The following is a 21,148-nucleotide window of genomic DNA, read 5'->3' on the forward strand; positions in this document are numbered from 1 at the left end:
CTAGAGACCGTTGCCCAAGGCTTCTTATATACGGGAAGCAGACCACATCACAAAGATAGCTACTTAGCTGCTTGTGGTAGATCCCACCATGGAGTTGATTACCAGTCTCATCATGGGAAATAACTACATTCAGCTGCCCAGCCACTCAGTCAGGCCCAGCCAAGTTGACACACAAACTTAACTACCACAACCACTTAATCATTTGAGGAACATAAATCCTTATTCCCTTTGAGTCAAAGTGTTTTCTCTTTCAGATCACTTTTGCTTTTTTGGTGTTTGGTTGCTTTTCTTTGGAGTTTTTTGCTTTCCAAGGATTACAGTGCTTCTTCTCTGCTAATATTATGTAATTATTAGGAGAGTTTTATTATCTTGTTGGGCATAATTCGACTCGCCAAGTGTTAATTTGAGAAATTACATAGACCAAATGATTAGGTCAGTTTTATTTTTTTATTATTATTATTAACTAGTCATCTAATCAGGGAGCTCTGGTGGTGTAGTGGTTAAGGCACTTGGCCACCAACCAAAAGATCAGTGGTTTGAGCCCACCAGTTGCTCCACAGGAGAAAGATGAGGCAGTCTGCTTCCATAAAGATTTACAGCCTTGGAAACCCAATGGGAGTCAGTATGAGTCAGAATTGACTTGATGGCAGTGAGTTTGGTTTGATTTGAGTCATTAAGTCAGATCAGGAGATTTGCAGGCTTTCACTCCTTATTTTTCCTCCTGATAAAAACAAACTGAAATTTTGTCAGAAATTATAAGCAAATGACTTCTCTTTAAAAAAAATTCTATGATTTCTTTTATCATTAAAAAAAAAAAAGCCAAACTCACTGCCATCATGTCAATTCCAACTCACAGCAACCCCCATAGGGTTTCTGAGGTTGTAAATCTTTATGGAAGTAGATCACTGTTCTGGTTACCTAGTGCTGTTCTGACAGGAACATACCACAAATGGAATGCCTTGAACAAACAAGAGTTTATTCTCTTACAGTTTTGGAGGCTTTAAGTCCAAGTTCAAAGTGCCAGGATCTAGGGGTTAGATGAAAGCCCCTTGACCTTGGGCTTCAGCTCTGACTCCTGCTCCTGGTCTACTGAAACTGGAGGCTTTTCTTTACTCAGACAGCTGCTGGCTGCTGAAACTGACAAGCCCAAGGTTGACAAGTAAAAAGGCACAGTCCTGATGTTACCAAACAACATTGGCAGGCTACTAATTCAAGTCTGAAGATCAGCAGGGCATGGCAGGCTATTGAACAACGACTTGGCTACATGCACGGTTCAAGTGTGCCAGAAGGCTAGAAACCAGTCCCAAAGCTTCTCCATATATACGGGAAGCAGACCACATCCTGAAAGCAGCTACTCAGCTGCTCGTGGCAGATTCTACCATGGAGTTGATTTCCAGTCCCATCATGAGGAATAACTACCTCTAGCTGCCCAGCCACTCAACCAGGCCCAGCCAAGTTGACAACAACCTTAACTACCACAATCAACCCATCTTTTACCATAAAACCAAAAAAACTAAACCCACTGCTGTTGAGTTGATTCAGACACATAGCAACCCCCACTGGGTTTCCAAGGCGGTAAATCTTTATGGAAGTAGATTGCCCAGCCTTTCTTCTGCAGAGTGGCTGGTGGGTTTGAACTGCCAACCTTCTGGTTAGCACTCAGATGCCTGTGGCACTATGCTATCAGAGCTCCTAAAACCAAACCAAACTCATGGCTGTCAAGTCGATTCCAGCTCATAGCGATCCCCTTTTGGGTTTCTGAGACAGTAAATCTTCACAGAAGTAGATTGCCCAGTCTTTCTTCTGCAGAGTGGCTGGTTGGTTTGAACCACCAACCTTCTGGTTAAGAGTCAAATGCCTTAGGCTACACCACCAGGGCTCCTTTTTTTACCATAAAAAAACTAAAAACCAAACTCACTGCCATTGAGTCGGATCCAACTCATAGCGACCCCTCCTTGGGTTTCTGAGGCAGTATCACTGTGGAAGTAGATTGCCCAACCTTCCTTCCGAAGAGTGGCTGGTGGGTTTGAACCACCAGCCTTCTGGTTAGCAGTCAAAATCAGTCATTTACATATTAGCCAACATCAAATGGAAGTAAAGGATAGTTTGTTTAAAACCATCTTTTTTTTTTTTTTTAATACAATAGGTTGTAAATTTAGCGAGAAATCTGATATACTTTGGTTTCTACAACTTCTCTGACCTCCTACGATTAACCAAGATTCTTCTGGCCATATTAGACTGTGTTCATGTGACAACTATCTTCCCCATTAGCAAGATGGCTAAAGGAGAAGAGAATAAAGGTAAGAATGATATGGAGATGGTAAAGAATGTTGATATGATGGTTACCCATCCATCCAAGAGATACCTCCACCCTCTCCTGTTTCTCCTACTCTTGCCATATTTTACCATGTGATCCTTTCTTGTTCTTTTCCTAAATTTTCATAACGAACATTTTCAAATATAAGGAAAAGGCAAAAGGATAGTACAGTGGATACCCATAATCCTATAACTTAGATTCAATGATTACAAACATTTTTCTTTATTTCCTTTACCTATTAAAGTCTGTTTGTATATTATATTTATGTTTGAGTGTTTGTGTGTATTTATATGTTTTTCTGAAATATTTGGAAGTTGCCAGCTTTAATCTTTTCTCCATTTATTATTTATCATGATTGAAGTTGTCAAGGATTCCATTTTGCTTGGATCCACAATCCATGCCCATGGAAGTAGCAGTTAAGAAATCAAATGACGTATTGCACTGGGCAGATCTGCTGCAGAAGACCTCTTTAAAGTGTTAAAAAAGCAAAGATGTCACTTTGAAGACTCAGGTGTGCCTGATGTAATCCATGGTACTTTCATGTGAAATCTGGATGATGAATAAAGAAGACTGCAGAAGAATTTATGCATTTTAATTATGGTGTTGACAAGAATATTGAATATACTGTGGACTGCCAAAATAATGAGTAAATCTGTCTTGGAAGAAGTACAACCAGAATGCTCTTTGGAAGCAAGAATGGCCAGACTTAATCTTTTGTACTTTTGTCATATTATCAGGAGGGACCAATCCCTAGAGAAGAAGTTTCGGTAAACTAGAGGGTCAGCAAAACGAGGAAGACCCTCAACAAGATGAATTGACACATTGCCTATGTTTTGCTTATCTAGTGCTGCTCTGACTGGTGTATACCACAAATAGGAATGGCTTGAACAAACAGGAGTTTATTCTCTTACAGCTTGGGAGGCTAAAGTCTGAGTTAAAAGTGCCAGGCTCTAGGAGCTGGGTGAAAGCCCCTCAACCTTGGGCTTCAGCTCAGCCTCTTGCTCCTGGCCCACTGAAGCGAGAGACATCTCTTCACTCAGGCAGCTACCAGCTGCTGAGGCTAACAAGCCCAAGGTTGACAAATAAAAAGGCACAGTCCTGATGTTACCAAACCACACAGCAGGCCATTGATTCAAGTCCATTGAAAGTCCCAGGATTGGCAGAGCATGGCAGGCTGCTGAACAACAGCTTGGCTAAATGCAGGGTTCAAGCATGCCATAAGCTGGAGACCGTTCCCCAAGGCTTCTCCTTATATACAGGAAGCAGACCACATCCCTAAGGCAGCTACTCAGCTGCTCACAGTAGATTCCGCTATGGAGTTGATTATCATTGTCATCATGGGGAATACTAGATGCAGCTGCCCAGCCACTCAACCAGTCCCAGCCAAGTTAACACACAAACTTAACCAGCACAGGCTGTAACAGTGGACTCAAGCATAGCAACAATTGTGAAAATGATACAGAACTGGGCAATGTTTTATTCTGTCGTACATAGGATTGGTATGAATTGGGTCCAACTCGACAGCACCTAAACGTCTAAAAGTTACCTTTTTTGACTGTTAAAAATCTCTTAAAAGTGCATATGTTTTGTTCTTGACGTGCCCTGAGGCCCTAGAATGTTAGTTTTTATAGGGTAAAACCCAGGCTTGTATGTGGTTATTCCATTTCCACTCTTTGAATTCCTTATAAATAGAAAAATGTGACATTATATGTTTGTTTTTATTTATTTACTTTTTGGAGTCAAAGGGCACATATTAGCTTTCATGTATTGATTGGTGTTTAAGTAGTCTTCTGCAGCTAGAAAAAAAAAAGTACAGTCATTTCTCGTTATTTGCAATAGTTATGTTCTGTAAAGTCACTGCAAACACTGAGTTGACAGGTACTCCACCTTGTTCCTAGGGGAAATCCAAGGTTTGGTTCCTGTGAGCCTCTGATCATAACTTTGTCCACCAACCAATATATAACCTTGTTTCTTGTGTGTTTCTTTTTAAAGACATCTTATTTAATAAATATTTTTGACTCATTAACATTAAACTCATGGCCAACAGCATTATAACTCAGGCCTGACCAAAGCTTGTGTACCACACATATTTTCTCCATAAGGCACATCATAGCCTTCTTGTGCTTAGGAATACTAGACAGCATTTTAGCACTGCATTTCAGGACATTTTAAACCACAAAATCACCTGTAAAACCTAGATAAAAAATATGTCACTAAATTCATCACAAATAATATACTTGTTTACCCTGGGAGAGCTGAAACAAGAAGTGAGAGTGTCTCCCTGTTTGGCCTAAGCTGGGAACGTGCATATCAGGTGACTAAAATTTTTTGCCATTCTGCAAATAACAATGAAGGTGTTGCAAGTATTGATTTTGAGGTTGCAGGTAAATTTTAACAAGTACATGAATTCACAAGTACGGAATCTGTGAATAATGAGGATTGAGTGTACGTTTACTGGCCTCCCATTATTTACTAGGTCCTACATTAAGTCATTTTGAATGCGTTACTCCATTTAATCATGTTGTTGAGCTCCTTAATACTTGTTTTATAAATGAGGAAACTGACATTATATTACCTCAGAGGTAATACAATGTACCCAATGTCAAGCAGCAATTGGTGGTAGCACTGGGTTTGTGCCCTGTTAACTGTTACTATTCTCTACTTATGGGCATAGTAACAAACCTGTAGTAAATGATCAATAAAATTTGGCAGGTGAGATATTATGCAGAAATGCTCTGTTGGGGAGTTCAAAGCCCATGTTCTTTTCACTCCTCCCAGAAGCCCAAAATAGTTATGGGTATTAACCTTTTCAGGTTCCTAGGTTTTGAGTGTGTATCTGAACAGGGACATGTTAAATAATCTGTCTAAAACTGTTTGTACCCCTTGCCAGGCACCTGAAAGCACTTTCTGAATGTTGTTGTGACCTTAGTTTGTCCCCGGCCCATCTAGGCAGTAATGTGATGAGATCCATTCATGGAGTTGGAGAGCTGATGACTCAAGTGGTGCTCCGTGGAGGAGGCTTTTTGCCCATGACTCCCATGGCTGCTGCCCCAGAAGGCAATGTGAAGCAGGCAGAGCCAGAGAAGGAGGACATCATGGTCATGGACACCAAGCTAAAGATCATTGAAATACTCCAGGTACCCATCAGCCAGAGATTGGGATGGGGTGCTTCAAAGAGGCGCTCTCTGCTCAGATACATCGCCAAGGTTTTTTGTAAAGAAAATAAGGGTAAAATTCTTAGCTCAGCCTTCAGTGCCAATTATGAACTGACCCTCCTAATCTCCCTACTCTCATCTCCTACCCCTCCCCATTAAGGCTTTGTCCCTCCAGTCATACTAAAATTTCATGTAGTTATTGTAGCTTGTTTCTGCCTGGGAGGAGTGATGGCTCTGAGATTGGATAAGGTTGCCAAGAGGGCAAGATGGAGATAAGGACAGCAGGGAAGGGACAGTGTCACTGAGTACCTCAGCCAATGCTGGCAATGCTGGAATATAGAAAGTGAATTGAGAGGGAGCCCAAGGGCTAGTAGCTAAATCAGAGGAAACAATCAGAAATAGAAAATATGAACCAAGGTAATTCTCAGTAGTAAAACAAGTTTTCCTTTCTCAATTCACCTGCATTAAAAGCAGCTAACTTTACCCCTCTCAGTGGTAGACCGAGAGTTGGCATTCAGTACTTGCTGAAATAAAATAGGTTTGGGGTGGGGAGCTTGTGGTGATTGATTTAGTCCTCCAGTTGTTAAATTAATTGCCCAGATGCTGAAGTTTACTTAAGAAGCTAAGGTGCTATGGGCCAGCTTGATAGGCCCCATGGAAGTCTGCTGTTGTTAAAGTGACTGTTGACATCTAAGTCAAATATTTGGCTCACTTAGTGCTTAAGGTAATTGATGTAGCTGATACCAGGCCCAGCCAGAGTGCGGTGGCTTGGCAAAGTGCTTAAAGGTGGTATGTTAATGTAACCAATCTGTTTCCATTTCCACTTGAATCTTTAGTTTATTTTGAATGTGAGATTGGATTATAGGATCTCCTGCCTCCTGTGTATATTTAAGCGGGAGTTTGATGAAAGCAATTCCCAGACCTCGGAAACATCCTCCGGAAGTAGCAGCCAAGAAGGGCCAAGTAATGTACCAGGTTAGTGATTTCAGGACAGGATTTTAGCCCTAGGAGAGGACCTGAGTCTAATGAAAACTGGGAATCCAGACAGTATCTTTTAGAATAGTGCTTCTAGAAATAGGGGATAAGGTATGAATGGTTGTAAGGATTTTTTTTTTTTTTTTTTAGGATCATTGTATTTAAAAAAAAAGATAAGAGGAGTTATCCTTTTTGGGTAGGGGATTAATAGAAAGAACCCACATTCCTTTTTGGATAAATCTTGTTTCTTTCCATCTCGGAGTGCCTTAGTCATAAAATAACTGAGGTTTCCAGCGTTGTGGTTATTTAAGAAGTGAGGCAAGGACAGGGGGTACCTCTCAAGAAAACTTTTGGTCCACTAACAACTTTTATTTGTGATAGAAGTTTCTCCCTGCTCAGGAAATAGTGGTGAAGGGTAAGGAAAATTGTGATGGTAAAAATAATCACACCTATGAGGCCCTAAACTTCCTTAGAATGAGACCATCACTCTAGTTTAGCAAGAGGTCATGCAGTGAGTAGAAAAATGGCAAGAGTATGGAACACTGCAAAGCAGAGCCATTGAATAGTATAATCTGGTTGACCTGGCTTCCTAACTTTGCAATATATAATTCTGGAAGATCAAGGGTTAACTTATGGGCAAGAGCAATGCTATTTTGGGTTAAGTTTATCAGCAGCGTGTTTTCAGACCTCTGAGGGTGTGTTCTTTAACTTTTCAGGTGCTCTCGACTTTGAACACATTGAAGAGCAAGCAGAAGGCATCTTTGGAGGAAGGAAAGTATATTTTCATTTACTGTTCTGTAGATGGTCTGGGGTTTAGAAGGCTGCTCTTACATAGTTTTCAAAGGTTTTTACTTCTATATACTAGTAACGATTTAATCTTTGGGCTGTTTTAGTGCTGACTGTGGATTTCTTGGGAGCTCTGGTAGCATAGTCCCTAAGGCACTTGACTGCTAACCAGAAGGCTGGTGGTTCAAACCCACCAGCCACTCCTCGGGAGGAAGGTTGGCTAATCTACTTGCATAGTGATACCACCTCGGAAACCCAAGGAGGGGTCGCTATGAGTCAGGTCCGACTCAATGGCACATAACAATAACAACAACAACATGGATTTCTTGAATACTTGTTACTGGTGTCTGGTTGGCCTGATTTTTTTTTTTTTTTTTTTTTTTGTGTGTGTGTGTGTGTGTGTTTGTCCTCCTAAGAAAGAAAGGATCTGATGAGGTTTCCCGGATAACTATATTATAAGAGTTTAGAAAGTTATGGAGAAATAGAAAGATTAAGAATGTAGGGGCAAGACTCAAAGTAGAGGGAAGTTAGTAAGATTATGTACTTTTGCTGATAATAGACTACAATTTTATCCATGAATTCTTTAGAAGCTCTTTGTACAGGCACAGTCTGTTCTTTGCTTGTTCCTAATATTAGAATATTGTAGGAACTCCCATTTTAAAAAGATCAGATTGCTCAATGTTGACTTAAAATATTCTTGTTATGAGACTTACATACTTACAAACATAAGATATGGTCTAAACTACTTATAAACATAGCTTTTATAATTTATATATTTGATCTCATTTTCTATTGCTGTATAACATACTATTCCAAAAACTTAATAGGTTGAAACTACAACCATGTTGCTCTCTCAGTTCTGTGGGTTGACTGCAGCTAAGCTGGCTTGCTCTTCTGCTGGTCTCAATGGGGTCTCTCCTATCACTGCAATGAGAAGATGACTGGGATTGACCTGTCCAAATTACCTTTATTCACATTTTTGGAACCTTGGAGGGGGTGTCTATAATGCTGGGACCTCTCTCTTTCTCCATGTGGGTAGCTTGACATTCTTTACAATATGGCAGCTGGCTCCAAGAGCAAACATTTCAATAGGATAAGCTGAGAATATGAAAACACCTCTGCTTTCATTGTATTTGCTAATGTTCTGTTGGTCAAAGAAAGTCACATGACCAAGCCCAGTGTCAACATGGGAGGGACTACATAAGGGTGTGACTAAGGCGAGGACCCAGTTCATCTGGGACCATCAATGTTAGCAGTCTGTTAAACTGTTAAAACCTGTGACGTTTGAATTAGCACTCCAATTCATTATGATGGAAGATAAAACTTACACAGGGTGTTTTGAATTCAGCATGAGGATGCTTCCGTGTGAGTTGTGATGATTCAGCCCTGCCACCATTTCCTCGCACTCAGCAGCAGGGAAACCTACTTTACATAGCACACTGCATTCTCTTTTGGAAGCATGAATACAGTACTTACATGATAAATGCTCTCTGTGCATTTCTTGTTAGTCTGTAACCACTAAGGTCTTCCCATTTGACATTTATTTGATTGTAAACATAATAAGGACACTGACACAGTAATTAGAGGAGTAGTACTCAGTGATGGTCTTCCATTTGATCCAGGATGTGCTTATTAACTTTTGAATTGTATAAATAAGACAAAGATACTGTAGCTTTTGAGCTGCTGTTGTTGTCTGCTGCTGCTGAACAGATTTTAGCACAAACCTCCAGACAGCTGGTGGCTCTGTGTGAGGCACCTTGGCCAGGAATTAAACCTGAGTCTTCTGCATGGAATGTGGAAATGCTATCACTGAGCTAGTCCTGATATTATCCCAAATAATCTCAGTGCTGAAGAACACTGAGTAATAATGGGCTCAAATTGGGCTTTACAGGACTGAGCTATTTGCTACCAAATTGTGAAAAGATAAGTGCAGAATATCAGAGTAAGCATGCAGATACTTCTATGATAATTTGACATTGCCCTGACATGAAACACATGATATCATTGAAAAAGATGCAGACCAAGAGTATCAATCTGCTACGGAATGAAAATAAACTTCCTTCACTACGTGTTGTTGTTGTTGTTATGTGCCATCAAGTCGGACCCAACTCATAGTGACCTGTCCTTGGGTTTCCGAGGTGGTATCAATACAGAAGTAGATTGCCCAACCTTCCTTCCGAGGAGTGGCTGGTGGGTTTGAACCACCAGCCTTCTGGTTAGCAGTCAAGTGCCTTAGGCACTGTGCTACCAGAGCTCCTCCTTCACCACATATAGTTTAATAAGTATTAGATTACAACATCCTGAATAAAAATAGAAGTCCCTGGATGGTGCAAATGGTTAATGCACTTAACTGCTAACCAAGAGGTTAGTAGTTCAAGTCTACCTAGAGATGCCTTAGAAGAAAGGTTTGGTGATCTACTTAAAAAAAAAAAAAAAAACCCTCCTTAAAAAAAACACCCAGCCATTAAAGACCCTATGGAACACAGTTCTACTCTGACACACATGGGGTCACTGTGAGTCTAAGCTTGATGGCAACTGGTTGATAAAAATAAACTAATAATCAAATAAGTAAATGATAACTCAAGAGAAACACAGCTTTTTGCAGTTGCCAGACTACACAGGATGGCCAGCAGTTTGAGAGTTCATGATCCAAATTGTAAAGCCAGTCTTGTCACTGTGGGAGGTTAGGCACATTGATTTAAGATTTGACAATTGTGACGTCTTAACTGCCTCCTCACTTCATAATATAGTTGAAGATAAAGCCAGATTGTCTTGTTAAAGAAATTAATTAAAATTCAGGTAGGATATAGTGTTGAAAATCTAACTGGCTTAGATTTGTCTGGGCCCAAGGTGACCAAGAGAAGGGCTTGTGTGGTTCATTTGGCCTTCCTCTTCCCACATTTTTCTAGTGAGGAGAACACCCCCTTGGACTTGGACGATCATGGTGGCAGGACCTTCCTCCGAGTCTTGCTCCATTTGACGATGCACGACTACCCACCCCTGGTGTCAGGGGCCCTGCAGCTGCTCTTCCGGCACTTCAGCCAGAGGCAGGAGGTGCTCCAGGCCTTCAAGCAGGTAGCTCAGGTTGTCACTGTTATGTGTTACCTGTCAAAGAATCTGTCACTTGCAACTAATGGATTGCATTCATTAAGGTTCAACTGCTTGTTACCAGTCAAGATGTGGACAATTACAAACAGATCAAACAAGACTTGGATCAGCTGAGATCCATCGTGGAAAAGTCAGAGCTCTGGGTGTACAAAGGACAGGGCCCAGATGAGGCAATGGATGGCCCATCTGGTGAAAATGAGCATAAGAAAACAGAGGTGAGTGATGCACACATTTTGCTGCAACATAGATAGGCGGATACCTCAAAACAAGCCAATGAAGATATAATGCTAGATGTTAATGCAGATTATAGGCTGGGCTTTATTCCTAAGAGATCTTGTTAAATGGTTGGGGTAACAGCCAGTCTCCCAGGAAATAAGCTGTAAAGTTTAACTCTGTCTCCCATGCCACCTTGGATCATATGTAGCAGACTTAGCGTTCAGTGAGTTAGCATCAGCTTTTCCTTAGAGACCTACTTGGGGAAAGCCTGTTCTCAAGCCTTGGCCTGGCCTACCATCCTTTCCCGTATCTGTGGAGTGTTGTCAGTCAGAAGAGAGTTGAGGGTGAGCAAGTGGATGAATTGGGCATAAATCCAACATGATTGTTGAAAAACAGTGCAAACTTGTGTTGTTTTGTTTTGTAAAGGGTGGTGCTAGCCCTAACAAAGTACAATAAGTAGCCCAAGGGTTTTACAAAACATAGTTATGTTCATTTTGGTTCCTAGGAGGGGAATAACAAGTCACAAAAGCATGAAAGCACTAGCAGCTACAACTACAGAGTGGTAAAAGAGGTAAACGCTCCCTCATTGTCTTTTTTCCTTTAATAATTCTCCAAGGAGCTGTAGTTTTTGATAATCAAGTTGAAAGTACAAATGTTTTTTCTTATCTCCTTCTACTCTCTTTAGTATCTCTCTTTCTCTCCTTGCCTCCTCCCCTCCTTCACTCCATCTTTCCTCCCTTTCTCCTTCCCTCCCTTCCTTCTATTGAGTTTAAGAGGAGAAAGTAGAGCTCAGAGGTTAAGAGCATGGGTTTTAGTGCCAGATCTGGGTTTTGAGTCCCAACTCTGCCACTTATTATTTGAGTCCTCAGTTTTCTCACCTATAAAGTGCAACCAATACCACATATTTCTGAAGTTTTCCAAACTGAATGGTATAACTGTAAAGGATTCATCTTAGCACCTGCTGCATATCAGTGAGAACTGTAATTCTTTAGAAATCTTTGTATCAGATGTTTCAAAGTTGGGAAGTTAATACCTTTATGCTTTTTACCCCAGAGCAAACTTCCCAAGTCCTTGGCAGTGACGCCACACCAATATTATTTATCTGTCTGAAACTGTCCCCATTTACTATTGACAGTAGCATCCACTGCTTATTCTTGGTCTTACACGGATGTGGTTTGATGCAGACATCAGAGATACTGTATATTGGGAGAATTTTCCTTGTTTTAAGTTTTTACATATATAGCAATCCTCTTTGCCTTCCTGCCCTCTACCACCCACTAAGATCTTATTTTACTAGTTTTCTGAAACTGATTTCTTTCTCTCTACCAGATTTTGATTCGACTTAGCAAACTCTGTGTCCAAGAGAGTGCCTCGGTCAGGAAGAGCAGGAAGCAACAGCAGCGGCTGCTGCGGAACATGGGCGCCCACACCGTGGTGCTGGAGCTGCTGCAGATCCCCTATGAGAAGGTGAGGGGTCAGCCCGCTGCTGCCACCCTAGTGTGGAGTCCAGCCCCAGGTTCTAAACCCACCACGTCTGGGTACTGTTGGGGGAGGAGCGAAGCTGATGAGATTATTGTGCCTGCAAAGCAATTTGAGATTATTATTATTTTTATTTTGTCATAAGAAATAGAGTTATTTGTTAGAGTCAAAATGTCTTAAGTCAGAAATGTCAGGTATTTTTGTGGATAAAGCATGTGGTAATCTGTCTTTTAAAAAAAAATTAAATTGTGATAAGTATATAGGTAACAATTTTTTCTACAGTCTTCATATGTAAAGTTCATTGACATTAATTACATTCCTCATATTGTTCAACCATCACCATGAACTCTACCTGAATTTTTCTATTACCCTGAAAAGAAGTTCTGTGTCCCCTATATATATGTCTTCCTTCCCCCATTATTATTCAATATATATGTTAGTTATATAATTATTTAATATATTAAATAATAATAATATATGAAACAAAATAGTACATTGTAAAAATATAATAAAATCACCCATAAACAACCTCCCTCCCATTTTAAGATTGTATAAAGTTAAGAGTCCACTTATTCTTCCCTCTCTCCCAAGTCATACTCAGTAGAGGCAGCTTTGTCTGTATCCAGAGTTTTGATTGACAGAGCTATATTTACACCTGGGTTGGTTCTGTATGGTTTCAACATCATTCAAGCAATTTAAACAGTACCACCAACCAGTTGCTGTTGAGTCTACTTCGACTCATGGTGGCCCTATGTATGTCAGAATAGAATAGGATATTCATTGGCTTAATTTTCAGAAGTACATTGCCAAGACTATCTTCTGAGGCACCTCTGGGTGGGCTTGAACCACCAATCTTTCAGTTACTAGCTGAATACATTAACTCTTTGCACTACCCTCAAACAATTTAAGCTCTAAAAAAAAAAACCAAACTCACTGCCGTCAAGTCAGATCCTACTCATAGCGACCCCTCCTTAGTTTTCTGAGACATTGTCACTACGGAAGTAGATTGCCCAATCTTCCTTCCAGGGAGTGGCGGTTGGGTTTGAACTGCCAGCCTCCTGTTAGCAGTCAAATACTTTAGGCACTGTGCCACCAGAGCTCCTATTTAAGCTCTAGCAGTTCTTAAATGTGTATAGGAACTTGGTACTTGCCCACCTGTGAGATCCTTACTAGTATGCTGACATCTAATGAAGTACTAAGGGAGCTCTGGTGGTGTAGTGCCTAAGGCATTTGACTGCTAAACAGAAGGCTGGTGGTTCAAACCCACCAGGTACTCCTTGGAAGGAAGACTGGGCAATCTACTTCTGTAGAGATACCACTTCAGAAACCAAGTGAATCCCTCAGAGGGATCACTATGAGTTGGAATCTACTCAATGGCAGTGAATTTAGATTTTTTTTTTTAAGTGAAGTACTTGAATCTATCAAGTGATACTTGGTTCTAAGTATTCTTTTATGTTGATAGATATTCTTTGTATCCCTTCGAATTTTCACCTTTGACTTTATTGTTGACAAAGGTGAGATTTAGGGAAGCAGAATAAACAGTGCTTTATGTCCATGTAGCCTGACAAGGCATGTGCCAAAGTACTCATTGACTCCTCACAAAACCCACTGAGGCAGCGGTGGTGTTCCCATTTGATAGATGAGGTGACTGAGGCTTGGAGAGGTTTTGAGTCCAAAGCCTTAGATCTCAAATTCAGAAGTGGCTGCCAGAGGGGCCAACTTGTTAGTGAAAAGTCCCCTAAATAAGACCCTCATTTGGATACTTGCAAGGTGCCAGGCACTTGGCTAAATCCTTTATATTAATAGCTCAGTAAGGAGCCCTAGTGGCACAGTGGTTAAGTGCTCAGCTGCTAACCAAAAGGTCGACAGTTCAAATCCACAAGCCACTCCATGGGAGAAAGACCCATCATTCTGCTCCCATAAAGATTACAGCCTAGGAATCCCTATGGGGCAGTTCTTCTCTGTCCTATAGGGCCTTTATTAGCCAGAATTGATGTCACAGTATGCAACAATAATTAACTTCTTTAATCCTCAAGAGATTCATACAAAATGGGTGGTACTATTTACTGGCTTTCTCTCTTCGTGAATAGGATCTGTATTGCCTTTTTTAAAAAAATTATCGTGGTAAATATATTTGTAATATAATCATTTATCTTTTCAACATTCTTCACATGTTCAATTCAGTGACATTGGTTTTGTTTAGTTATCATGTTGTTCAACCTTACCATTATCTCTTCCTAAATTTTCCCATCACCCTTAACAGGAGCTGAGTGCTTAAAGGACACTGAGCTTCTGTATTGTCTTTTTCCTGAATTAAATCTTTTTTTTTCTGCTGAAGAGAGAATTCATTTTTATCAGTGAGGCATGAACAAGTTACTTGATTCTTTGCTTGGTCAACAGTGCAGTGCCTCTATATTTTATACCCAGCAGGCCCTCACTAAACACCTCTTGGATCCCAGATTTGGTAGGAGGTGATGGAGGTGTGATAGAACCTGGCCTGAAGAGCAGTGCTTTCTCCTGTGTAGCATACAACCCTGTTTTCAACTCACTTCTCATCTTGCCTCTCCCATCAGGCTGAAGACACCAAGATGCAGGAGATAATGAGGCTGGCTCATGAATTCTTGCAGAATTTCTGTGCAGGCAATCAGCAGAATCAAGCTCTGCTACACAAACACATAAATCTGTTTCTCAACCCAGGGGTAAGACTCAAGGCTTGTCTGGAAATCTGTGTGGGGAGGAGGGTGGGAAGAGCAAAGAAGAACAACTTGTTCTTCTGCCTTTGTGGCTTCTGGGACTTAGAATGCAACATTCATTCCAAAGGGGAACATTTTGATCAACTCTAAGGAAGACAAAAATACTCCCCATTTTTTGGGAGGGAGGATATGGGTGTGGAACGGTAAAACGTGGTAGGGGCAGGCAAGGTAAGATATATTTTTTCCTAATAAAATTCTTACTATATCAAATGTAAGCAGTACAGAAGTGCTAAGGCTAACTCTCCAGCTACATCCTTCCAAGGCATACTCGTTAAAAGAGTATATCCTTACATACATTTTGCTATTTATACAAATATATATCCATATGTTTTGGTTCTCTTGTACTCCAATAACAGAAATATCACAATTGGATGACTTTAACAAACAGGGATTTATTCTCTCACAGTTTTGGAAGCTAGAAGTCCGAGTTCAAAGTGCTGACTCTAGGGGCTGGGTGAAGACCCCTCAACATTGGGCTTTAGCTCTGCCTCTTGTTCCAGGCCCACTAGAACTGGAAGCATTTTTTTTTTCTGATTCACACAGCTGCTGATGCTGATGAACCCAAGTTCGACAAGTAAAATGGCATATGCAAGATTAGCAAGCAACACAGCAGGCCACTAGTTCAAGTCCAAATACAATACCAAGATCTGCAGGCAATGTGGCAGGCCATTGAGATGAAGATTTGGCCAAATGCAGAATCCAGAAGTACCAAAAGCTAGAGACCTTTCTCAAAGCGTCTCCTTGTATACTGAAAGCAGGCCACACTGTAAAGGCAATTAATTAACTCCGCACAGCAGATTCTGCCATGGAACTGATTACATTGCATTCAATCTCATCATGGGGAATAACTGTGTCCAGCTGCCCACCCACGTTGACACACAGTTTTAAATACCACACCATATAAAATATATCTATATTATATAACATACATCTTTTAGAATATATTTAATAGGTATTGAACATTTTAAAAAGAAAAACAGTAATACACTGTACACATTATTTTGCATTTTGATTTTTTTCACTTAACACATTGTAGTTGTCTTGCAAATCAGAAATGGATTTCTTTCTCTCTCCTTTTTTTTTTTTTTGTTGTTGTTGATGGCTTCATGACATTACATAGAATGCCTATAACTTGGTTGTTTTAACCAAAATCATATTTATGGACAATTAGACACTATCTAATTTCTGGCTTTGTAAACAATCCTACAAAGAACTTCCTGTACAGTTGTGTTCACATACATATATATTCACTTATTAGTAGATTTCCAGAAAAGGATTGCTGGGTGGTAGGTGTAAAAATAATCAAATCTCAGTGAAATTTGAACATTAGGTTTATTATGAGTGATTATTCTATATGCGTATAGGGAGATTATTTTGATTCCAGAAAAAGCAAATGGCTCGAAGATGCTAGGTGAAATGAGGCTATAAAGAGAAGAGGGAGAAGTATAGACAATCAACCATTGGCTAATCTTAACATAATTGACTGAACCTTGCCCTCTCTTTTTTACTGAGACCAACATATACCAAGTCACAAGATGGTCTCTGGCCCTCTACCCAAACCTATCTTTTGAAATTCAACTTTTAGTAAGCCTGGCTTTGAACAGGAAAGGAAGGATTTGCTACTTTGGGTGAAAGGAAAGTCCCTAGTGGATTCATTTTGGTCAGGAATTTATTTCATTGAGTAATTGGTTCTGTGGGTAAGAAAACCCCAAAATCAAAGCAAGATAACTGCTATCAATTTCTCTCTTTGACATAGGACAACATTCCATTTTTGTCCTGAAAAGAGAAAGAAAAGGTAAAAAATAAAGAAGTTAAAGTTCCCTACCTCACACCAAACATTACACAATAACTCTGGGTAGAAAGTAAAAAACAAATCTTCTGAAAGATAGTATGCTAATATCTTCATGACAATAGGGTAAGCAAAGGTTTTTAAAACAGGGTGCAAAGAACACCAATTGTAAAGGAAAATAGCGATAAACTGGACTTTTTAAAAATTAAAAACTTCATTTCATCAAATGATATTAAGTGTATCCAAAAGCAAACCAGAGAATGGGAGGAGGCATTTTGCAATGCACATGTTCAATTAAGAATTCATTATCCAGAATGTATAAGAAACTCAAGTCAGTAAGAAATAAGATAGGCAACCCATTTTTAAAAATTGGTAAAACTTTGACCCAACACTCCATAGTAGAGGGTATCTGAATGGCCAATAAATGTGACAGTAGTCATCATCAGTCAAATGTAAATTAAAGCCACAATAAGATATGACTCAAATTTTTAAAAATTGACAATACTAAGTATTGGCAAGGATATGTAACACCTGTAATGTGGAATATAAATTGGTGAGGATGTGAATTATTAACATCTTTCTAAACAATTTGGCAGTTCATGCCCTGTAACCTGTCAATTCTGCAATAGTGCACACATTAAATTTAGCAGAAGACACATACACAAATGTTCAGAGCAGCACTATTTGGAATGGTATTTGTTTTTATAATACAAATAGTGTCACTACTTATGATTAAAGCTAGATACTACCCCTAAATGGTCAGCAACAATAGAATAGGTAAATCCATTGTGGTGTATTCTTACAATGGAATATATATGTATGCATATAAAGTAGTGACAATAAGGTCTTTGCACATTTCATTGTTGTACTTTTGTTTTCTCTAGCTGCCCTTTGGAATCTTCTGTTCAGTTCATTTATTTCATCATTTCTTCCATTCACTTCAGCTTTTCTGCATTCTAGACCAAGTTTCAGAATCTCTCTGACATCAATTTTGGTCTTTTCTTTCTTTCCTTCTTTTATTTTTAAAATTTATTTACATTTTTTCCAATTCAGCAATCAATACACATTCTGTTTTATGACATTCACTGCATTCCCCTCAATGCAACAGCACTTTCCCCCTTCTTTCTTGTCTTTTTTATGGTCTTTTGGTTTCTTCATGTATGATTTCCTTGATGAAATGTGCAAAAAACTGAAGTTAAAAAACCAAAAGGAAGGAGCACACTCAGCATTTCTCAGGCAGAAAGAACTGAAGTAAAAATTAAAGCCTCAAGGTACAGTATTGAAGGATTCCATGGACAAAATATTGAATGATGCAGGAAGCATCAAAAGAAGATAAAAGAATACATAGAGTCACTCTACTAAAAATATTGGTCATTATTCAGCCATTCAGGAGGTAGCATATGATCAAGAACAAATGACATTGAACGAGAAGGTCCACAGAAGCCATTAGTGAAAAATAAGAGTCCAGGAGTCTACAGAATACCAACTGAGATGTTTCAACAAACAGATGCAGCACTGGAGGTGCTCACTAATCTATGTCAAGAAATTTGGCTAACTAACTGGAAGAGATCCATATTTGTGCCCCTTCCAAAGAAAGGTGATCCAACGGAATGCAGAAATTACCAAAATAATGTCATTAATATCAAACACAGGTAAAATTTTGCTAAAGATGATTCAAAAGACAGTTGTAGCTGTACATCAACAGGGAACTGCCAGAAATTCAAGCTGGATTCAGAAGAGGATGTGGAAAGAGGGATATCATTGCTGATGTCAGATGGATCTTGATGACAACAGAATACCAGAGAGATGTTTATTTGTGTTTTATTGACTATGTAAATACTTGTGACTTTGTGGATCATAACAAATTATGGATAACATTGCAAAGAATGGGAATTCCAGAACACTTAATTGTGCTCATGTGACAAGACCTGAGACCAAGACCAAAAGACATAGTCCATAGACCAAGATCAAGAGGCAGTTGTTCAAACAGAACAAGGGGGTACTGCATGGTTTAAATGCAGGAAAGTATTGTATACTTTCACCATACTTACTCAGTTTATATGCTAAGCAAATAATCCAAAAAGCTGGAGTATATGAAGAAAAATGCAGCATCAGGGTTAGAGGAAGACTCATTAACAACTTGTGCTGAAGACACAACCTTGCTTGCTGAAAGTGAAGATGACTTGAAGCACTTACTGATGAACATCAAAGACTACAGTCTTCAGTATGGATTATACCTCAACATAAAGAAAACAAAAATCTTCACAACTGGACCAATAAGCAACATCATGATAAATAGAGGAAAATTAGGGATTTCCTATTACTTGGATCCAAATCAACACCCATGGAAGCAGCAGTCAAGAAATCAGACTTCTTATTGCACTGGGCAAATCTGTTGCAAAAGACCTCTTTAAAGTGTCAAAAGTGCAAAGTTGTCACTTTGAGGACTGAGATATCTCAAGTCGGTATTTTCAGTCATCTCATATGCATGCAAAACCTGGACGTTGAAAAGGAAGTCTAACGAATTAATGTCTTTGAATTATGGTGCTGGTGAAGAATATTGAATATACCATGGACTGTCAGAAGATGAACAGATCTATTTTTGGAAGAAATACAGCTGGAATGCTCCTTAGAATCAGTATTGCCAAGACTTCATCTCACATACTTTGGCCATGTTGTCACAAGAGACTGATCCCTGGAGAAGGGCATTATGCTTGGTGAAGTGGAGGATCAGCAAAAAAGAGGAAGACCCTCAATGAGATGGATTGTCACAGGGGCTGTAACAGTGGGCTCTGGCATAGCAAAGATTATGAGGATGGTGCAGAACCAAGCAGTGTTTTTTTGGGTTGTAAATAGAGTTGCTGTGAGTTGGAACTGACTCTATGGCACCTAACAACAACAGTGACACCACATGGATGAATTTCACAAGTGTAACATTGAGCAAAAGAAGCCAGACAGAAACGAATGCATGAGGTTCAAGTGCAGGCAAAATTAATGTATGGTTATTGACATCAAAATAGCAGTTAAATTGGAGGAGGGAGTGGTCATAAGGGTGGCCTATTGTGTTTCTTGGCCTGGGTGCTGGTGTTCCTTTTGTAATCCACTTACTCTATACTGTTGATTTGTTTACTTTCCTGTGTGTTTATTATATGTCATTTAAAAAGTTTACTAAAAAAGAAGATAGTATAGAAGTATGAATGGGCTTAATTTCTTCTCTCTGTTTTTTAGTGGGCACTTTTTTTTCTCACTTAATTTGCCACAGCCTCCTCTTGACCATTTCCCTGTGCTCTTGTTCTCGCTTTTGTATCAGATCCTGGAGGCGGTAACGATGCAGCACATTTTCATGAACAATTTCCAGCTTTGCAGTGAGATCAACGAGAGAGTTGTTCAGCACTTCGTTCACTGCATTGAGACCCATGGTCGAAATGTCCAGTATATCAAGTTCTTGCAGACTATTGTCAAGGCAGAAGGAAAATTCATTAAGAAGTGCCAAGACATGGTCATGGCTGAGGTGACAACTATATATTTCTATGTACCTTCATTTGATGATGCGTAGAAATTTTCAAATTAATTAATCTTAAATGTATGAACTGGAACCCTCTCCAAAAACCACATTAAATGGTGGAAGTAATTGTATGTATTTGTGAGAGAGTGTGTGAATGTGCATGTTCTCATGTTTGTGAACTTAGACCTTAAATATAGGCAAGAATCCGAACTGATACTTTTATACAGTCATACTTCTATTTATTTTAAGGAAATTTGGTTTACATTCTTCTGAGAAGGAAAAGAAAACAAGAATAATGAACTGAAATGGAGTGAGTGGAGATACAATGTGGGTGGAAATCAGTGAGCCAAACTAGCTATCCTTTTTGTGGATTATATAAATTTTTCCTTAATTATTCGTCTAATTAAAAAAGTATTGCTTTCTCAGTCACAAAGAGAAACTGCTCAGTGGAATCATGGGAAAATCCCATTGATTCTTTAGGGAAAATTCAGACCTCATTGATGTCTGTGACCAAGAAGGCCCACACTACAACACACATGACTGACTTCTCTATATGCTCAATTTCATCCCTCCAGTCTTTAATAAAATGAAGTGTTGAGCAAATCCAGCCAACAATTGGTTTTGAAATCCTGCCTATGTACATAATTCCAGTGGAAAATAAAAAAAAAAAAAAAAAAGGAAAAAACTGTTGCTGTCGAGTCAACCCCTGTTCATGGCGACCCCATGTGTGTCAGAGTAGAACTGTTCTCCATAGGGTTTTCAGTGGCTGATTTTTTAGAAGCAGATCACCAGGCTTTCTTCCAAGGTACCTCTGGGTAGTCTTGAGCCACGAACCTTTTGGTTAGGAGTTGACCATGTTAACCATTTGCACCACCCAGTGGAAAATAGTGTAGTGTAATTAAGAGAGTTGACTTGACCTGACATACATATGTCACTGGATTATTTTGTGGGCCAGGGACTCGCCGTTGTTACTTGACCGCTCACTCTCAGTGTTAATTTCTGTAAAACAAAGATACAGCATATTAACTAGAAAGAGTTGACATGTGATTTAATGACATGATGATG

At 39.5% G+C, this 21,148-nt stretch overlaps 1 protein-coding gene across 1 annotated transcript in view; it reads left to right on the forward strand.

The window, feature by feature from the left end:
• Positions 1-21,148, forward strand: part of ITPR1 (inositol 1,4,5-trisphosphate receptor type 1) — a 471,939-nt gene that overhangs the window by 243,692 nt on the left and 207,099 nt on the right. The window contains exons 21-30 of the mRNA XM_042782721.1: positions 2,147-2,300; positions 5,267-5,454; positions 6,309-6,447; positions 7,164-7,222; positions 10,147-10,308; positions 10,386-10,556; positions 11,063-11,128; positions 11,887-12,024; positions 14,610-14,735; positions 19,889-20,089. Coding sequence (XP_042638655.1) covers positions 2,147-2,300; positions 5,267-5,454; positions 6,309-6,447; positions 7,164-7,222; positions 10,147-10,308; positions 10,386-10,556; positions 11,063-11,128; positions 11,887-12,024; positions 14,610-14,735; positions 19,889-20,089 — 1,404 coding nt within the window. The remainder of the gene's footprint in view (positions 1-2,146; positions 2,301-5,266; positions 5,455-6,308; positions 6,448-7,163; positions 7,223-10,146; positions 10,309-10,385; positions 10,557-11,062; positions 11,129-11,886; positions 12,025-14,609; positions 14,736-19,888; positions 20,090-21,148) is intronic.

Source organism: Orycteropus afer, unplaced genomic scaffold, assembly GCF_000298275.1.
Source record: "Orycteropus afer afer isolate SDZICR_OR568_19922 unplaced genomic scaffold, OryAfe1.0 scaffold00429, whole genome shotgun sequence".
NCBI lineage: Eukaryota > Metazoa > Chordata > Mammalia > Tubulidentata > Orycteropodidae > Orycteropus > Orycteropus afer.